Below are 16,543 nucleotides of genomic sequence, written 5' to 3' on the forward strand. Positions count from 1 at the left end.
ATTTATTTGCAAAAATTATTAGTTTGGCGATGACATATGATGTCATTGGGTGGGAAAAACCGTGGTATAGGGGGGGAAACCGTGAAGTATTTTTTAATTAATATTTTTTGAAAAACCGTGGTATAGGCTATTCGCGAAATTTGAATCCGTGAAAATCGAGGGAACGCTGTACTAAAAATCCATTAGAAAAAGGAATAAAGTGCAGGTTTTTTTCATACATGTGAGGATTATGGTTCATTGAATATGATGAGACTCATTACCTCATGCCTTAATGAATAGCAGACTGAATGTGGACTAGCAGGATGATGTAGCTGTGAAAAAGCAAAATGCAATCCAGGCTGTAAGGACAGATATTGTATGTAGCATCAAAATCAAGAGAAATAATCATTTCTCTATTCCATGTTGGTGAAAACATAACTGGAATATGCTATCCACATTTTAGATGAACACAGGGTGGTCCAGATTAAAGCCACTGAGATAATAAAGTGTATGGAAATAAAAATTAAAGAGGAGTACAGTGATCCTCCGGTTATTGCGTTCCCGACCATTGCGAACAGGCTAATTTGCGATTTTTCAACCCGGAAGTAAAAACACCATCTGCGCATGCGTGCCCTTTTTTTCTATGGCCACGCATGCGTAGATGGCGCCGGGCAGATCAGCTGCTGGGCGGCTTCCCTGGGTCTTCCCCCTCTTGCTGGCGGGAGGGCGAGAAGCCCCCCCCAGCACCCGCTCACCCGCCCTTCGCCACTCGCCCGCCCTTCGCCCGGCCACCCGGGTTCGTTTGGCTTGAGGGCTCAGTTGGGAAGGTGCGCGGGTGTTTTAAAACGTCGCCGCCGACATGGGGGGCTCGCTAGCACCCCCCCAAACCTGGGTTGGGGGTTCGGGGGGGTGCTAGCGAGCCCCCCATGTCGGCGGCGACGTTTTAAAACACCCGCGCGCCTTCCCAACTGAGCCCTCAAGCCAAGCGCAGAAGTTCGCCTTTGGCGCTTGGCTTGAGGGCTCAGTTGGGAAGGCGCGCGGGTGTTTTAAAACGTCGCCGCCAACATGGGGGGCTCGCTAGCACCCCCCCAAACCCGGGTTGGGGGTTCGGGGGGGTGCTAGCGAGCCCCCCATGTCGGCGGCGACGTTTTAAAACACCCGCGCACCTTCCCAACTGAGCCCTCAAGCCAAGCGCAGAAGTTCGCCTTTGGCGCTTGGCTTGAGGGCTCAGTTGGGAAGGCGCGCGGGTGTTTTAAAATGTCGCCGCCGACATGGGGGGCTCGCTAGCACCCCCCCAAACCCGGGTTGGGGGTTCGGGGGGGTGCTAGCGAGCCCCCCATGTCGGCGGCGACGTTTTAAAACACCCGCGCGCCTTCCCAACTGAGCCCTCAAGCCAAGCGCCAAAGGCGAACTTCTGCGCTTGGCTTGAGGGCTCAGTTGGGAAGGCGCGCGGGTGCTTTAAAATGTCGCCGCTGGCATGGGGGGCTTCCTAGCAGCCCCCGGACCCCCAACCTTGGAACGGCGGGCGCGGCAGCAGCGAGGAGTTTGCGTGGGCGGCGGGGAAACCCCAATCTTCGGCTCCTCGCTGATGCGGCGGAAGTAAAAACACCATCTGCACATGCGCAGATGGTGTTTTTACTTCCGCAGCGCTACTTTGCGAAAACCCGCGAAAACCCGCGAAAAGCGCAGAAGTTCGCCTTTGGCGCTTTGCTTGAGGGCTCAGTTGGGAAGGCGCGCAGGTGTTTTAAAACGTCGCCGCCGACATGGGGGGCTCGCTAGCACCCCCCCAAACCCGGGTTGGGGGTTCGGGGGGGTGCTAGCGAGCCCCCCATGTCAGCGGCGACGTTTTAAAACACCCGCGCGCCTTCCCAACTGAGCCCTCAAGCCAAGCGCCAAAGGCGAACTTCTGAGCTTGGCTTGAGGGCTCAGTTGGGAAGCCGTGCGGGTGCTTTAAAACGTCGCCGCCGGCATGGGGGGCTTCCTAGCAGCCCCCGGACCCCCAACCTTGGAACGGCGGGCGCGGCAGCAGCGAGGAGTTTGCATGGGCGGCGGGGAAACCCCAATCTTCGGCTCCTCGCTGCTGCGGCGGAAGTAAAAACACCATCTGCACATGCGCAGATGGTGTTTTTACTTCCGCAGCGCTACTTCACGAAAACCCGCTCATTGCGGGGGGTCCTGGAACGGAACCCTCGCAATGATCAGGGGATCACTGTAGTTGATGTTTTTGCCTAGAGAAGAGAGATCTTCAGGTGAAAGCTAACTACAAGTAGCTGAGAGCCGATAAATAGATATTGGGCAGAGTTATTAGAGTTGTTTCAGAAAACAGGAAACGAAAGATGTGTCACAATAATAAGAGTGTATATTGGTTGTTAATATTTAAGTAATGTTCAACAAGGGAAGAAATTACATTACCTCTTTCACTGACAGTATTTGAACAAATGCTTTTGGCCTTTTTCAAAAAATGTGCTGTAGTAGAATACTTCTGCATTGGGCATAAGTTTGGATAAAAGTCTTTTAAGACTTTCATTCTGTGATTCTATAAAATATGCTCCAAATATATGTGCATATATACCTCAATGTGCACATGTTTTTTCCATCCTTTCAGAACTGCATTTTTCACAAGATGAAACAGGCCTAAATGGTCCTAGGATATGAGGATTCTATTTGTCAAGATACATAACAGCTGCAAATAAGTGGAGTGTGTGTGTACCCATAAACTCATTTATACTGTTGGAATGCCCTGTGAGATAGTAAGAGCACTAGGTGGCACTATTATTTTAGAAAAGTATATAAAAATAAAAATATGAAATTATCTGGATCCAGAACAAGAAAGTTGTTTCTGATCAGGCATGGACATGCTCATTGTTCCTGTCAGTAGCTGCACCTTTTCTGGGCTTGCATGGTAGTTTTTTGTTCCCAAGCTGGGGGGTGGGCACAAACTTTGGAAAATGCATGCCTGCTTTAAGGAACTGTTAGCAGGTACAGTAAGACTATGGTCGTGTGTCCAAAACACTTTCACCACATCGCTGCACTATTCCTAGAAACGGAATAGGATGAAAACTCTTTTTTTCTGTTTACTATAACTACTCCCTTCCTGAATGCCAAGGAAGGAAAGAAAGAAAGACGGGAAGGAGGGAGGGAGAGGAAGGAAGGAAGGAGGGAAGGAAGGAAATCATTAATGAAATATAAATTGGTCATTTACTCAAACGTTCACTAAATATGCTCATAGTTTTATTTCAACTTTGCTTTACAGATCTGCAAAGTTGGTCTCAAAATTACCTTTTTATCACATTTTCATATCAGTTTGTCTCTTGTATATGTGCAGCGTAGCATAAGTATCTAATGATTAGATTTTAGAACATTGTAACAATCCTAAAAAGCTTTAATTTGTCAACATAATTACAATGCACTTTACAAGCTATAAAAAGTTTAGGCTTAAAGTTTCTTAAAATCTTATGTGGTGAATTATTTTTATTACTTACTGTATTCCCCTGCAAAGCAAAAATAATATAGGACATGTTACTACCAATTTCAGGAAACCCCTCTGAACATATCTATAATTAATAGATATGGATCTATGAATGGTTTCCTATGTTATTGTCAGGCCGAAGCCAGAATGCTTGCAGGGTTTGGCCTGCGAGATTATGCTATGTTCTTTTGGAATGTTTCTTGCTGTGGGAAGAGAGGAGGGGCGGTTGCATGAAGAGTTAGAGGCAGAAAAAATAAATTCCTTTTAGAGTTCCAAGGTCATCTTTTGCAAGGACCAGGCCGGAAGAAGATGGGCGTGTATGGAACAGGTGGCAGATGATTAGTGGTCCGTGTGATGAACTTGTGGTTGAGGAACAGAAGAATTAACTGTAACTTGGAAGTAGAAATCCTGGGGAAATCCAATCTGGGTTTCCCTATAGACATGCCAAGATGGCTCTAAGAGTAAATTGGAACTTTGAGGAAACATTTCCCTTGGACTCTGATTAAACTTAGATGTTAGTTGGAACGCTGACAGTTATTCTATATCAAAACACATTTCTAGACGTGTTTTATTGCTTCTTTCATATTGCAAAACTTCAATACTTTTCTTAACTTAGATTCTACTTCCTCATCACTGTCCCATTGTAAATGAATATTTTATTCAACCAAAATTAGTTGGAACTTATTTCCAAATCGAAATTTCTATATGGGAGAAGGGATTTAATAATGACAATTGAAATGAATCACTATTGTTACTATTTTGTTATTCACTCATATACAGAAGGCAGAAAGAATAATAAATGACTTTTATAATTTCAGGATATAATAAATTCATTGGTTTTTTATACTTTCTGCCTCCAACATTCTAACAAGAAAGAGATAGTTGTATTTCAGGCCTATTTCAGAGTGCTTGTAAAATATTTGAGAAAATAGAATCAGGGTGATATTGCGGCTGATTGCTATGTTCAGATTGGGAATTCCAGTTTTCCCCAAGGCAAAAATGTGTTATATAATACTTATGACTCAGTGAGACTCTTTGGATTTTGTAATTGTTTAAAATATAATTTGATGCAAGCTTTCAGCACATATTGATGTGACTGAAACTTAATAAGTGGAAAATGAATCATATACGCTTTTTAGACGATTTGTTTTTCATAAGAATAGAATAGAATTTTATTGGCCAAGTGTGATTGGACACACAAGGAATTTATCTTGGTGCATATGCTCTCAGCGTACATAAAATAAAACATACATTTGTCAAGATTCATGTGGTACGACACTTAATGATTGTCATAGGGGTCAAATAAGCAATGAAGAAGCAATATTAATAAAAATCTTAGGATATAAGCAACAAGTTACAGTCACACAGCTAACATGGGAGGAAATGGGTGATAGGAATGATGAGAAAAACTAGTAGAATAGAAGTACAGATTTAGTAGAAAGTCTGACAGTGTTGAGTGAATTATTTGTTTAGTAGAGTGATGGCGCTCGGAAAAAAACCTGTTCTTATGTCTAGTTGTCTTGGTGTGCAATGCAGTTTTTCAGAATATTAATTTAACAAATTAGTTATCTCCCTTTCCCACAGTATATGGTAGTTTGGTGTAATGGTTAAGGCATCAGACCTTGAAACTCTGAAGCCATCTGGGTAACCTTGGGTCAGTCACTCTCGCTCAGCTCTAGGAAGGAGGCAATAGCAAGCAAGTATTGAAAGACCTTGCCAAGAAAAATGCAGGCAATAGCCCAGGCATCTGCCATGAGTCAACACTGCCTTGAAGGCACCACGCTACCCCACCCAAAAAAAGAGAAAGGATTCCACTTTTTGGAATTGATTTCAGGTGTCATGAAAGGACACCAAATTCTTACAAGCTATTCTAATGGTCTCAAATATCATCCTTTGGAAGATTATGAAGTGCAAGAAGTTCTGAAGAAAATAAATGTTTTGAGCCCAAGCAGGATTAAAACTGGCAGTGTACTAGGTCCTACTCTTTTCATCCTATACATCAATGACCTCTGTGATAATATCGCAAGCAACTGTGTGCTTTTTGCCGACGATGTGAAACTATTCAACACCACTGACAACACACTCACTCTCCAAAAAGACCTTGACTTTGTTTCAGATTGGTCTAACACCTGGCAACTTCCAATATCAACCAACAATTGCTCTACCCTCCACATCGGCAAAAAGAATCCAAACTTCGCATATGAACTGAATAAACAAATTCTCGCAGCCACACTCAGTAAAAGACCTTGGAATACTAATATCAAACGACCTAAGTGCTAAAGCCTACTGCAACAATATCGCCAAAAAGGCTTCCAGAGTTGTTAATCTGATCCTACGTAGCTTCTGCTCTGGCAATCTCACACTACTGACTAGAGCCTCCAAAACCTATGCCAGACCCATTCTCGAATACAGCTCATCTGTCTGGAACCCATACCACATCTCAGACATCAACACTCTCGAAAACGTCCAAAGATATTTCACCAGAAGAGCCCTTCACTCCTCCACTCGAAACAGAATACCCTATGAAAATAGACTATCTATCCTGGGTCTTGAAAGCTTAGAACTGCGGCGCCTAAAACACGATTTAAGTATTGCCCACAAGATCATATGCTGCAACATCCTTCCGGTCAACGACTACTTCAGCTTCAACCGCAACAACACAAGAGCACACAACAGATTCAAACTTAATATTAACCGCTCCAAACTTGACTGTAAAAAATATGACTTTAACAATCGAGTTGTCGAAGCGTGGAACTCATTACCGGACTCGATAGTGTCAACTCCCAACCCCCAACACTTCTCCCTTAGACTCTCCACGATTGACCTCTCCAGGTTCCTAAGAGGCCAGTAAGGGGCGTATATAAGTGCACTGATGTGCCTATCGTCCCCTGTCCAATTGTCTTTCCTTATCTCATATGTCATATATATTCTCTCCTTATCTATATCTATATATCTATATCTATATCTATATCTATATCTTTTCTCTCCTTATCTCTTATATCATATATACTCTCTCCCTCCCATCTACTTCTCTTCTTTTTACTTTCTATCGTCATATATATTACTTAATGTCTATTCTCTTCCATATGTATTGTATATTGGACAAAGAATAAATAAATAAATAAATAAATAAATAAAATACTTATGGATGAAGACAGTAGAATCAGGAGAATGCCAATCCTTTTGGATAGTCTCTGAAGGAATCAAGAAAGGGCACTGATCTACAGTCAATATCCATCTTCCTTAGGCATTAGTTCCAACCAGTGCTGATGGTGGAGGTGGATATGCCCAGAGACACCTACTTCTATCAGTTTCCCAGAGATCTGACCTGTCTCCATTCCTTTCAGAATCTACATGAATCTGTGGAGGTTATATGTTGGTACAGGATTTGGTATTATCGGTATGGTGCATTTATGCATCTTGTCTCCAGAGTAATGCTAACCTGGTGCCTATAGATTGTCAGCATCTGGCAGGAATAAATATTTGCAAGCTGTTATAACCAAAACTGACTTTCTGCAGACTGCACAAAATTCAAAGCGAAACATATCAGGAGTGAAATCCAGCAGGTTTTGAAAGGTTCGGGAGAACTGGTAGTGGAAATTTTGAGTAGTTCAGAGAACTAGCAAATGACCCCAAAGTTTGTTTGTTTGTTTGTTTGTTTGTTTGTTTGTTTGTTTGTTTGATTGTATGCTGCCCCTCTCCGTAGACTCGGGTGGCTCACAACAACAATAAAACAATTGTAGACAAATCTAATAATTTAAAAACATTTTTTAAAAAACCCATTATTAAAGCAGACATACACATAAACATACCATACATGATTGTATAGGCCCGGGGGAGATGTCTCAATTCTCCCATGCCTGATGGCAGAGGTGAGTTTTAAGGAGTTTACAAAAGGCAAGGAGGGTGGGGGCAGTTCTAATCTCGGGGGGAGCTGGTTCCGGAGGGTCGGGGCCACCACAGAGAAGTCTCTTTCCCTAGGACCCGCCAAATGACATTGTTTAGTCGACAGGACCTGGAGAAGACCCACTCTACGGGACCTAATCGGTCACTGGGATTCGTGCAGCAGAAGGCGGTCCCGGAGATATTCTGGTCCGATGCCATGAAGGGCTTTATAGGTCATAACCAACACTTTGAATTGTGACCGGAAATTAATCGGCAACCAATGCATACTGTGGAGTATTGGTGTAACATGGGCATACCTTGGGATGTGGGGTGGGAATGGAGATTTTTGCAATATCCTCCCCTCAGGAGTGCGGTGGGAATGGAGATTACCACACCACCAAGCCATGCCCACAGAACTGGTAGTTAATAAAATGGATTTCACCACTGAATCAAATCCCATATAAAAATTAAAAACACAGCACCAAACTGAATCTTTCCAACATGGAGTGGCTTTGGGTTTGTGGAATCCATGGGAAATTCTCTCACTCTTGATATGGTTATATTCTCCATGATTAGAGATAGCTGCAATTTAAGAGTTGTCCTAGACTTACAGTTCCCACTTTGAAAATGAGATGATACTTTTATGTAAGAGGGCTTTTGCAAAGTTACACCTTAAATGCCAGTTACAATTTTTCCTTAGCCTTACTCACAGACATTAATGATCTAATCTAGGAACTACCAGTTGGGCTACTATAATTAATATTGCCCGGAGCTAGCTTTAAAGAAGATTCAGTATTACAATTGATAGAAAATGTGGAAGCCCAGGTAATGATGAATGTATCTTGATATAATTAATGACATCTGCTAATTCAGGAGCAGCATTGGCTACCAGAGAATTTGAGGATACAATTCAAGATGCTGGTTGTCACCTTATGTTACACTCAGAAATCAATTTGTACCGTAAATGGCTCTAGATCTAGTTATCTGAGGGACTGCCTTGGATATATTTCTTGCTCCATCCAGCCACATCAAATTAGGTCAGGGTTTTTTTCAGTTTTTTCCAGGTCCTTTCCCTATTCATCTGTCATTGATGGGATCTTGGTAATAGGCATTCTCACAAATTAGTTGTACCTTTGCGAGTTTCTTCCTTATGGTGATTCATCTGCCTTCGGTTTCAAGAAGTGTTATAGACCAACACAGTCTATCCTGCACAGGAAAGTATCCTATAATTTGAATTTGCTTTTCTGCATGTGTCACATTTCTATGCATTGATCCTTACTTTTCATCATCATCATCAACAATAACAATAAGGAAGAGAAAGAGCAGGAGATATTAAATCATATTGTATATCTCCATAGGTTTTACACGCTTAGGAATGTGACTATTTTACACGGTTTAGTATATTTCAGCCATTCTAATCACTGTTTTCTTTTTTCCCAACATGTTTTAGAAAATGAACCTCACCTTCTTGTGAAAGTAGAACAAACTAAAATCTTCTCACATCGTGGTGGAAGTGTTACTCTGCCATGTAAATTTTACCGTGACAATGCATTGCCTGTCTCAGGATTCCATAGAGTTCGTGTTAAGTGGACCAAACTCACTTCAGATTACCTCAAAGAAGTAGATGTCTATGTTGAAATGGGCTACCACAAAAAAAGTTATGGTAATTACCAAGGAAGGGTATTCTTGAAGAAAAGCACTGAAAATGATGCCTCTCTGGTAATCTCAAATTTAATGTTGGACGATTATGGGAAATACAAATGTGAAGTTATTGAAGGTTTAGAAGATGACTCAGCTGTTGTAACTCTAGACTTGGACGGTAAGCTTCATAGCTAAACAGAAATTATTCATTAAAAATATTGCTATTACTATTGTTCAGAAAACATAGCTTTCATTTCTAAATCTAACCAGTCAGATTATATTTTTTTTCTTTAATTAATAAGAAGGATTATTGGATAAGTTATGTTACTTAACCTACATTTTATTTTGCAGAAGTTTTTGAAAGGAGCTTTGTTTATTTCTCTGTTCAAGCTTTATAAAATAATTCAATTCAAGACTTTAGGGTAACTAGCTCTGTCCCTAATATCATACAGATGCTACGTGTCCATAATATCGGGACAAGCCTTATGGAGGCAGAAGGCCTTGTTTATAAGTGAAAGTCTATATGGAATCTAGATTGCGTGAATGTGCCCTCTGCACATGTTATTAAATCCAAAACATCTTTGCTTTAGGTTCTGTGCATATTGAATTCAATTCCAAAGCAGCCTGACTTCTGAGCAACTCTGGGAAGCTTACAAAGAGAATACAGAGAGAGAGGGGGAGGAAGAGAGAGAGAGAGAGAAGAAAGTAAAGTTTGGGATTTTTCCCCCATGTAATATTGTGAGTGCTTTTGCAACATTTCGGCAAGATCACATTCACCATCCTCAGGCTGAAATCTTTGGCTTCGTACTGCTGTGAATACAGTTTGTTTGCAACTGCCATTTTTTTTCTTTATAAATAGTAGTGGGGTGTGTGGAATGCCGGATCAACTGCTGCAAGTAGGTGGGATGGCTGTGTTGATTGGTTGGTGGAATCACAAGACACAGAACAGGATAACGGCATTGCCCTCCTCCCTTACATTAAAGACATCACAGATAAAATCAGCAAAATTTTCCACAAACACAATATCAAAACAGCCTTCATCACTAACCAGAAAATTTCCAACATCTTAAGAAACCCCAAAGACAAAATCCACCTTAAAAACCAAAGAGTCTATGAAATACCATGCAAAATCTGCACATCCACATACATTGGACAAACTAATAGAAGAAAAGCACGCATTGCAGAACACAAAAAATGCAATCAGAAAAGAAGAAAAAATGTCCTCCCTTTTCCAATACATTAAAAGATGGGACATGAAATTGACTTCGAAAAAAACTAAATTAATCTCCAAAACTGAACACCCATATAAAAGAATAATCATGAAAGCCATAGAAATAGAAAAACACCCGCTCAATATGAATAAACGTGATGATACCTCCCGCCTACCAGACATTTGGAAGCTTGCCCTAGTCAAAAAATGAATCACAATCACAACTCCACCATGTCAATCATCTAACCAAATGTGATTCCACCAACCAATCAACACAGCCATCCAACCTACTTGCAGCAGTTAAGCCAGAATTACACACACACACACACACACACACACACACACACACACACACACACAACTTATAAAGGGGGGGAAAAACAGACAGTTGCAAAAAAACTGTCCAAATCAAAGACAGCATACAAATCAAATAAATAAATAAACTTCAGCCTGAGGATGCAACCTACATCCCTGGAGCCACATGTGGTTCTTTCATCCCTCTGCTGAAGTTCCCTGTCGCTCAAAATACATGTCACAACTGCCAATGTGTAACACCCATCAATGCGCAATCTATTAAGCTTTTCAACCTCTGGGAGGTCAACCATAGATAAATCCAAGAAAAGAAAAGTTTCAGAAGAAAACAAAATCTTTAATTCAACTATATATATTAGCTTGTGGCCGTTCAGGAAACAGTCAGCCATAGGAAGAGTTTTGTGGCTCCCGGTGTTTTCAGTTCTGATTAATTAATTAATTAAGCAACCATCTTTTTCCTTTCTGCTCTCTTTTAGGCATTGTATTTCCTTATTTCCCACGATTGGGTCGCTATAATTTAAACTTCTATGAAGCTCAGCAAGCCTGCCTCGACCAGGATGCAGTTATAGCTTCATTTGACCAGTTATATGAAGCATGGAGGTCAGGACTGGACTGGTGCAATGCAGGCTGGCTCAATGATGGGTCAGTGCAATATCCAATTAGAAATCCCAGAGACCCTTGTGGTGGGAAGAACACAGTGCCTGGAATCCGGAATTATGGCTTCTCAAGTAAAGAACAAAACAGATATGATGTCTTTTGTTTTACCTCTCATTTTACGGGTAAGTAACTCTCTGTAGGGAAGTGTAACACTAGATATTAATTTTTATTTATTTCAGAAGGAATTGTAGCTCAGATGTTCAAAGTGTTTTACATGCAAAAAGACCACAATTCAGTTTCAGTTCAAATTCAATTCAGTTCATCAATTCTTCTGTTTACAAAGATCAAGCATTAGATCATGGAAACACAACAGAGCTGGTGTTATAATAGGAGATGGAAACTTTTTGATATTATTTGGAATGTTAATGTGATAATAATTATCTCACACATGATTACTGTTGTTGGACAGCTGATCACAAAACAGACATTTATCAAAAGCCATACCAATAAAGTTGCTCACAGCTATGACCTGAAGTTCCCAAAAATGATGGCTATATTCTCAACTTCTCATTGTCTCTTTTCCAAGGCAGGCAGGCACATTTCCATACAAAAAAATTTCACAATTATTATTGGAAAGAAGGGTGAAGGTAGACATTGATTCTTTGCTTCTCCCTGGTTTAGAAAGACATGTTTGCCTGAGCACTAGCATCTGTGGTGAATCCTTCAGGAGTCAGTACTATAACATCTGAAGAAATTGAGTGCTTATAGAGCTCTTAAATACTGCAGGCTTATTTTTTTCCTCTCTGGTTGTTGTACATACTCTTGATCAGTTGGAGGATGATGCAGATATTGAGGACTCAGATTCAGATAGTGTTTATGAAGTAGTGGGGGTCCCGGGGTTACAGGTAGTAGAACAGGTGGGAGGCCAGCCACAGGATGGAGCTATGAGTTCAGGATCTAGTGAGGGAGAATCAGATGCACGCTGGGTTAATCCTAAATTCAGAAGAATTCAGAAACATAGAGAGTAAAGGTCTGGAAGAAGATATTAAAGAGAGGAATGGGTTAAATATTGTAGTGAGGTAATTGGCACGTCAGGGGGCTAGTGGAGAAGAAGAGTGGAGTTTCAACATTGCTGAACAGAAATATGGAGGGGTTTTTCGCTACGCTAAAGTAAGCCGAAGTATTTTGTATTGTATTTAGTCAGAGTGGCTGTTTTTTATAGCTATGTAGTTAGAAAATAAATCTTGTCTAAGTTAAGCAGAAGAAAGAATGTGAGGAATGCGGCTAGAAGAGAGATAATGGACCGATTGATGTCGGAAATGTGTTGAAGTACAAGAGAGCAGAGAAATAAATGGAATTGCTTTATTCATGAAATGATGCATTTAATGAGAGTTATTTATAATTACTAAACTTCTACCAGAAACCAGAACACTGGTCAATTCAACTTCACCTATTCCACAATTTTGGAATTCTGCAGAATGCAGAAACTTTACTCCCATGTTATGTTTGCATACTCCAGCATTTTTTGCTGGTCAATAAAATTTGCTTGATATAACTCAGAGGAGTTGGGGGACTGATACTTGATATGAAAATCTCTTTACACCATACTTAAAACTATACTATATTATACATTTCTAGTTAGAAATTCATATGCAACAGGGTTGCTAAAATTAATCCCAAATAAAAATTGTTGAGTCAGAATTTAAATATAGGTTAGAAATGGGATAAAATATTACATTTTAAACAGAAAATAATGGTGACAATATTAAAAGCATTGCCACTATATCTGGGAAATTAACAGAAATATACTTATCTACACAAGAGAGAAAACAAGGATGCTAACATGGCAGGCCATTCCTTTCAGCAGGAAGTAGGATAACTCAGAACTAGGCATCTCATATGTGTCCTAACTTGTATGCCTCTTGAAGAGCAGATGTTTGGCTTGTAGCCCACACACAAAGGGATGCTCCCTTGTTCTGCATACATATGCTCTGAGTATTCAAAATACAATTTTTATGCCTTAGAACATGAGAACAGTAAACATCACTATTCATTGGGCAATCCTGAAAATGCATTTCCAAAACAAATAGGCTTTTAAAATTGTACAAATGTTTACCTGATCTAGATCCAGATATATCAGTTCCACAAGTGGCTGACTGAATTGAGGCAAATAAATCTTGTGCCATTTAAGCATTATCTGAAATTTGTAGAAAATGAATAAATACACACAATTAGTTCCAAAGAAATGCACCACTATTTATAATGAAAATTCAGGTTCTCATAAGTCCTGATCCCATCCCCTATAAATAACATAGCTTGCACATCATTTAGGCTTTGAGAAAAGGCTTCAAATAAGAGAGAAGATGTGAATTTGCCTTTCTTTAAAGGCTATTGAATTTGCTTCCTAGGTGAAGGGAGAGGGGTTGATTTTCTCTTATTTCCCTCTTTCTCCTATAATCCTATGCTGTTTTAAGAAAGTGGGTCCTCTGATTTTTCAAAATAGCCTTGCAGATCAATGGAGAAATAATCAGGGATTATTGGATCAAGAAAACCATTTTCTTTAAATGAGGCCTCAATCATGTAGAGATCACATATGGTCTGGGTTTAAATTTTTTTTTTTTTTTAAATGTTACCATGCATTTGTAACTTTGGACTGAAAATATTAGAGTGTACAGTATAAAATTAATTGCGCTAAACACCAACATCTAAAGCAGAATTATTTCAATTAGAGACATAGGATTGTCCAATGTGAATGAAATATTCACATATTAATGACAGTGTGAAAAGTCACATAGAAGCACCTTGAGCAGTGATGTTGCCATACAGTATGTATGAGGAGAAGAGCCATTTCTTTTGACTTAAATCTGTTGCAACCCTTGTTCCTTCTATAGTATGCTGACTATTGAAATGGGACATGATTTAGATAATTACATGTATTTATGTATAATTTTACATATACTGTATTTATGAAGCAAATTTCAGATTCAATTATCTCTTTAACACAATAGTGTTAAAACATATATCACTTCTTACCCTTCCATAGGTGTATTAGAAAATTTAATCTTGGTGGTGGAAAAAATCTGCATATTTATTGAAAGAATGCAGTTTTGCCCCTATAATTTTAGGGATAATTATAGTAACTGTAGTTTTGAACTGTATATACACATATACACACACTTAATAAATATAATGGAATTTTAAAAAATGAATCTTTAAAATGTATTTGCTAAACTTCTGTATAACTTTTTTTTCATATGTATTATAATCTTTTTTGTATTCCATCAGGCCGTTTTTATTACCTAATACACCCAACCAAGCTGACCTATGATGAAGCTGTGCAAGCCTGCATCAATGATGGTGCACAGATTGCTAAAGTAGGCCAAATGTTTGCAGCCTGGAAACTCCTAGGATATGACCGCTGTGATGCCGGCTGGCTGGCTGATGGCAGCGTCCGATATCCCATCTCCAAGCCAAGAAAACGCTGTAGCCCTAATGAAGCAGCAGTACGCTTGGTGGGCTTTCCGGATAAAAAGCACAAGCTATATGGAGTCTACTGCTTCAGGTCATACCAGTGAAACGACTAAGAGCACAACAGTATCCATTCGATCAAGAACATGTGAAGATTGTTTCAATAAGAACTTATACAAATTGCCAAAACTGTGATAAATCCTTTTTTTTTTACATACTATAAGGAGTCATTTCATAAAAGCAACCAATTAATTTGTTCGGTTATTTTTTTTTAATCATTCAATAGATATTTTAAATTAATATAATTTAAAGAAAGCTTTAGGTGAAGAAGTTTTGGAAATGTAACTCTTTAAGCTACACAGTTCCAACAAACATATTTTTCTTGAATGGGGCATGCAATAGCTTGATGATTGTTAAGACTCAGTTAAGGAATGTAAGGCTTATCAAAGGATAAAGTTTACATATTTGCATCATATTAAAAGAAACCAGAGAATAATGACTGAGATCTGATGTTATGAACTGTGTTCATCTTTTATTAACTGCTACTCAATGTGGTTTTTGTGAGCAGTTAAAAAAAAGATGTGAATGCTGTTTAAAGCAACAGTATTTTATGAAGTCTTTGACATTTTAAAAAAAGTTTCACTATTTCAAACCATGCCTTTTAGCAATCTCTGGTAAAGAATAATGTAACATTCCATCAAGCACAGTTAAATCTTCTGAACATATTCCTGGTTTTCTTATGTATGCAGTAAAAAATATGCATATGAATACGTAAAGATTGGAGCCATTTTTCTTCTTAATACAAACTAAATATGCCTGAAATATATTGCATTACTTTGAATAGTTTTATGAACTTTTATATTACTGCAGCTGTTGTTTTAATTTTGAAATCCATTTTGCTAAGCAGCATTTAGCTTTTACTCAGGGCAGTTATCTATAAATGAACTGCTGGACAGAAACACACAGGTATTAAATATAGCATCTTGGTTTCATTGTAGCTTTTAAGTATTATTGCCTTTATAAATGAAAATTTTAAATATTTAAAAATTTCCTGTCTTAGTTCCATATGTCCAAGTTAAACATTATTTGAATTTTGAAGCATATTCCCTGCTCTATAAATAAGAGGAAGATATTTTTTTATCCTGTTTAGGAAAAGGAGTAATATTTTAATACTGAGTATTCATGATAAAATCAAAACCGTTTACTTATTTTAAAGGAGACACCAACTCCTACTTTTGCATCTTATTATGTCTGGCATGGCCCATTTGGTTATGAGCAAAGATTTTATGTATGTCAAAGCCCTTGGGTTCCCCAAGAGAATACAACTAACTATAGCTATAGTTTAATTGGGATTATTTGTTCACTATTAGAATTTTCAGATATTTTTTGAGATTACTTTATATATTACCAAAATACTGTATAGTGAGTTATGTATAGGACAAATGACTTATTAACCTTCTTCAGCCTAGAGTTCCCAAATATGTGGGAGTTCCTGTATTCCTGATCCTTGGGAATGATGAGTGTTTAATTCTAAAACATCAGAAATGCTCACGATATTTCTGGTGGAAAGTAAAGGTAGCAAAGTATAGTAAGCACTGGATGAAACTGCTTAGAATTAATGGCTCTGATAAAACAAATATTAAACTATGACTAAGTTATACGTTTAATGAAAGAAATTGCAGATAGTGTAGATCTTGCTCTGATTTACTGTGTAACTTTAGTTGTATTAGTGGGATTTGTTCCAAGGATCATAAATGTCTTTATTTGGACTCAGATAATAGAAACATATTATCAATAGTTACATGATTCGTATATATTTCTGGCCCGTAATTCCAGCAAGGGAAAAGTCTTGTAAGAATATATTTGTGGTTTGGTCTATGTACCACAATATTATAACTAACTAAGGGATTTTATCTTCACTGTGTTAAGAGAATTGTGCTCCAGGGGACAGCTAAAATAGCATACAGTAAAAAGTATTCACC

General features: G+C 39.0%; 1 protein-coding gene across 1 annotated transcript in view; it reads left to right on the plus strand.

The window, feature by feature from the left end:
* The window catches only part of HAPLN1 (hyaluronan and proteoglycan link protein 1), a 59,626-nt gene extending 44,018 nt beyond the window's left edge, over positions 1–15,608 (plus strand). Inside the window, exons 3-5 of the mRNA XM_070736344.1 lie at positions 8,784–9,152; positions 10,973–11,275; positions 14,379–15,608. Coding sequence (XP_070592445.1) covers positions 8,784–9,152; positions 10,973–11,275; positions 14,379–14,668 — 962 coding nt within the window. The 3' untranslated portion in view covers positions 14,669–15,608. The remainder of the gene's footprint in view (positions 1–8,783; positions 9,153–10,972; positions 11,276–14,378) is intronic.
* The last annotated feature ends 935 nt before the right edge of the window (positions 15,609–16,543 follow it).

The sequence above is a fragment of the Erythrolamprus reginae genome, chromosome 2, assembly GCF_031021105.1.
Source record: "Erythrolamprus reginae isolate rEryReg1 chromosome 2, rEryReg1.hap1, whole genome shotgun sequence".
NCBI classification, from domain to species: Eukaryota; Metazoa; Chordata; class Lepidosauria; order Squamata; family Dipsadidae; genus Erythrolamprus; species Erythrolamprus reginae.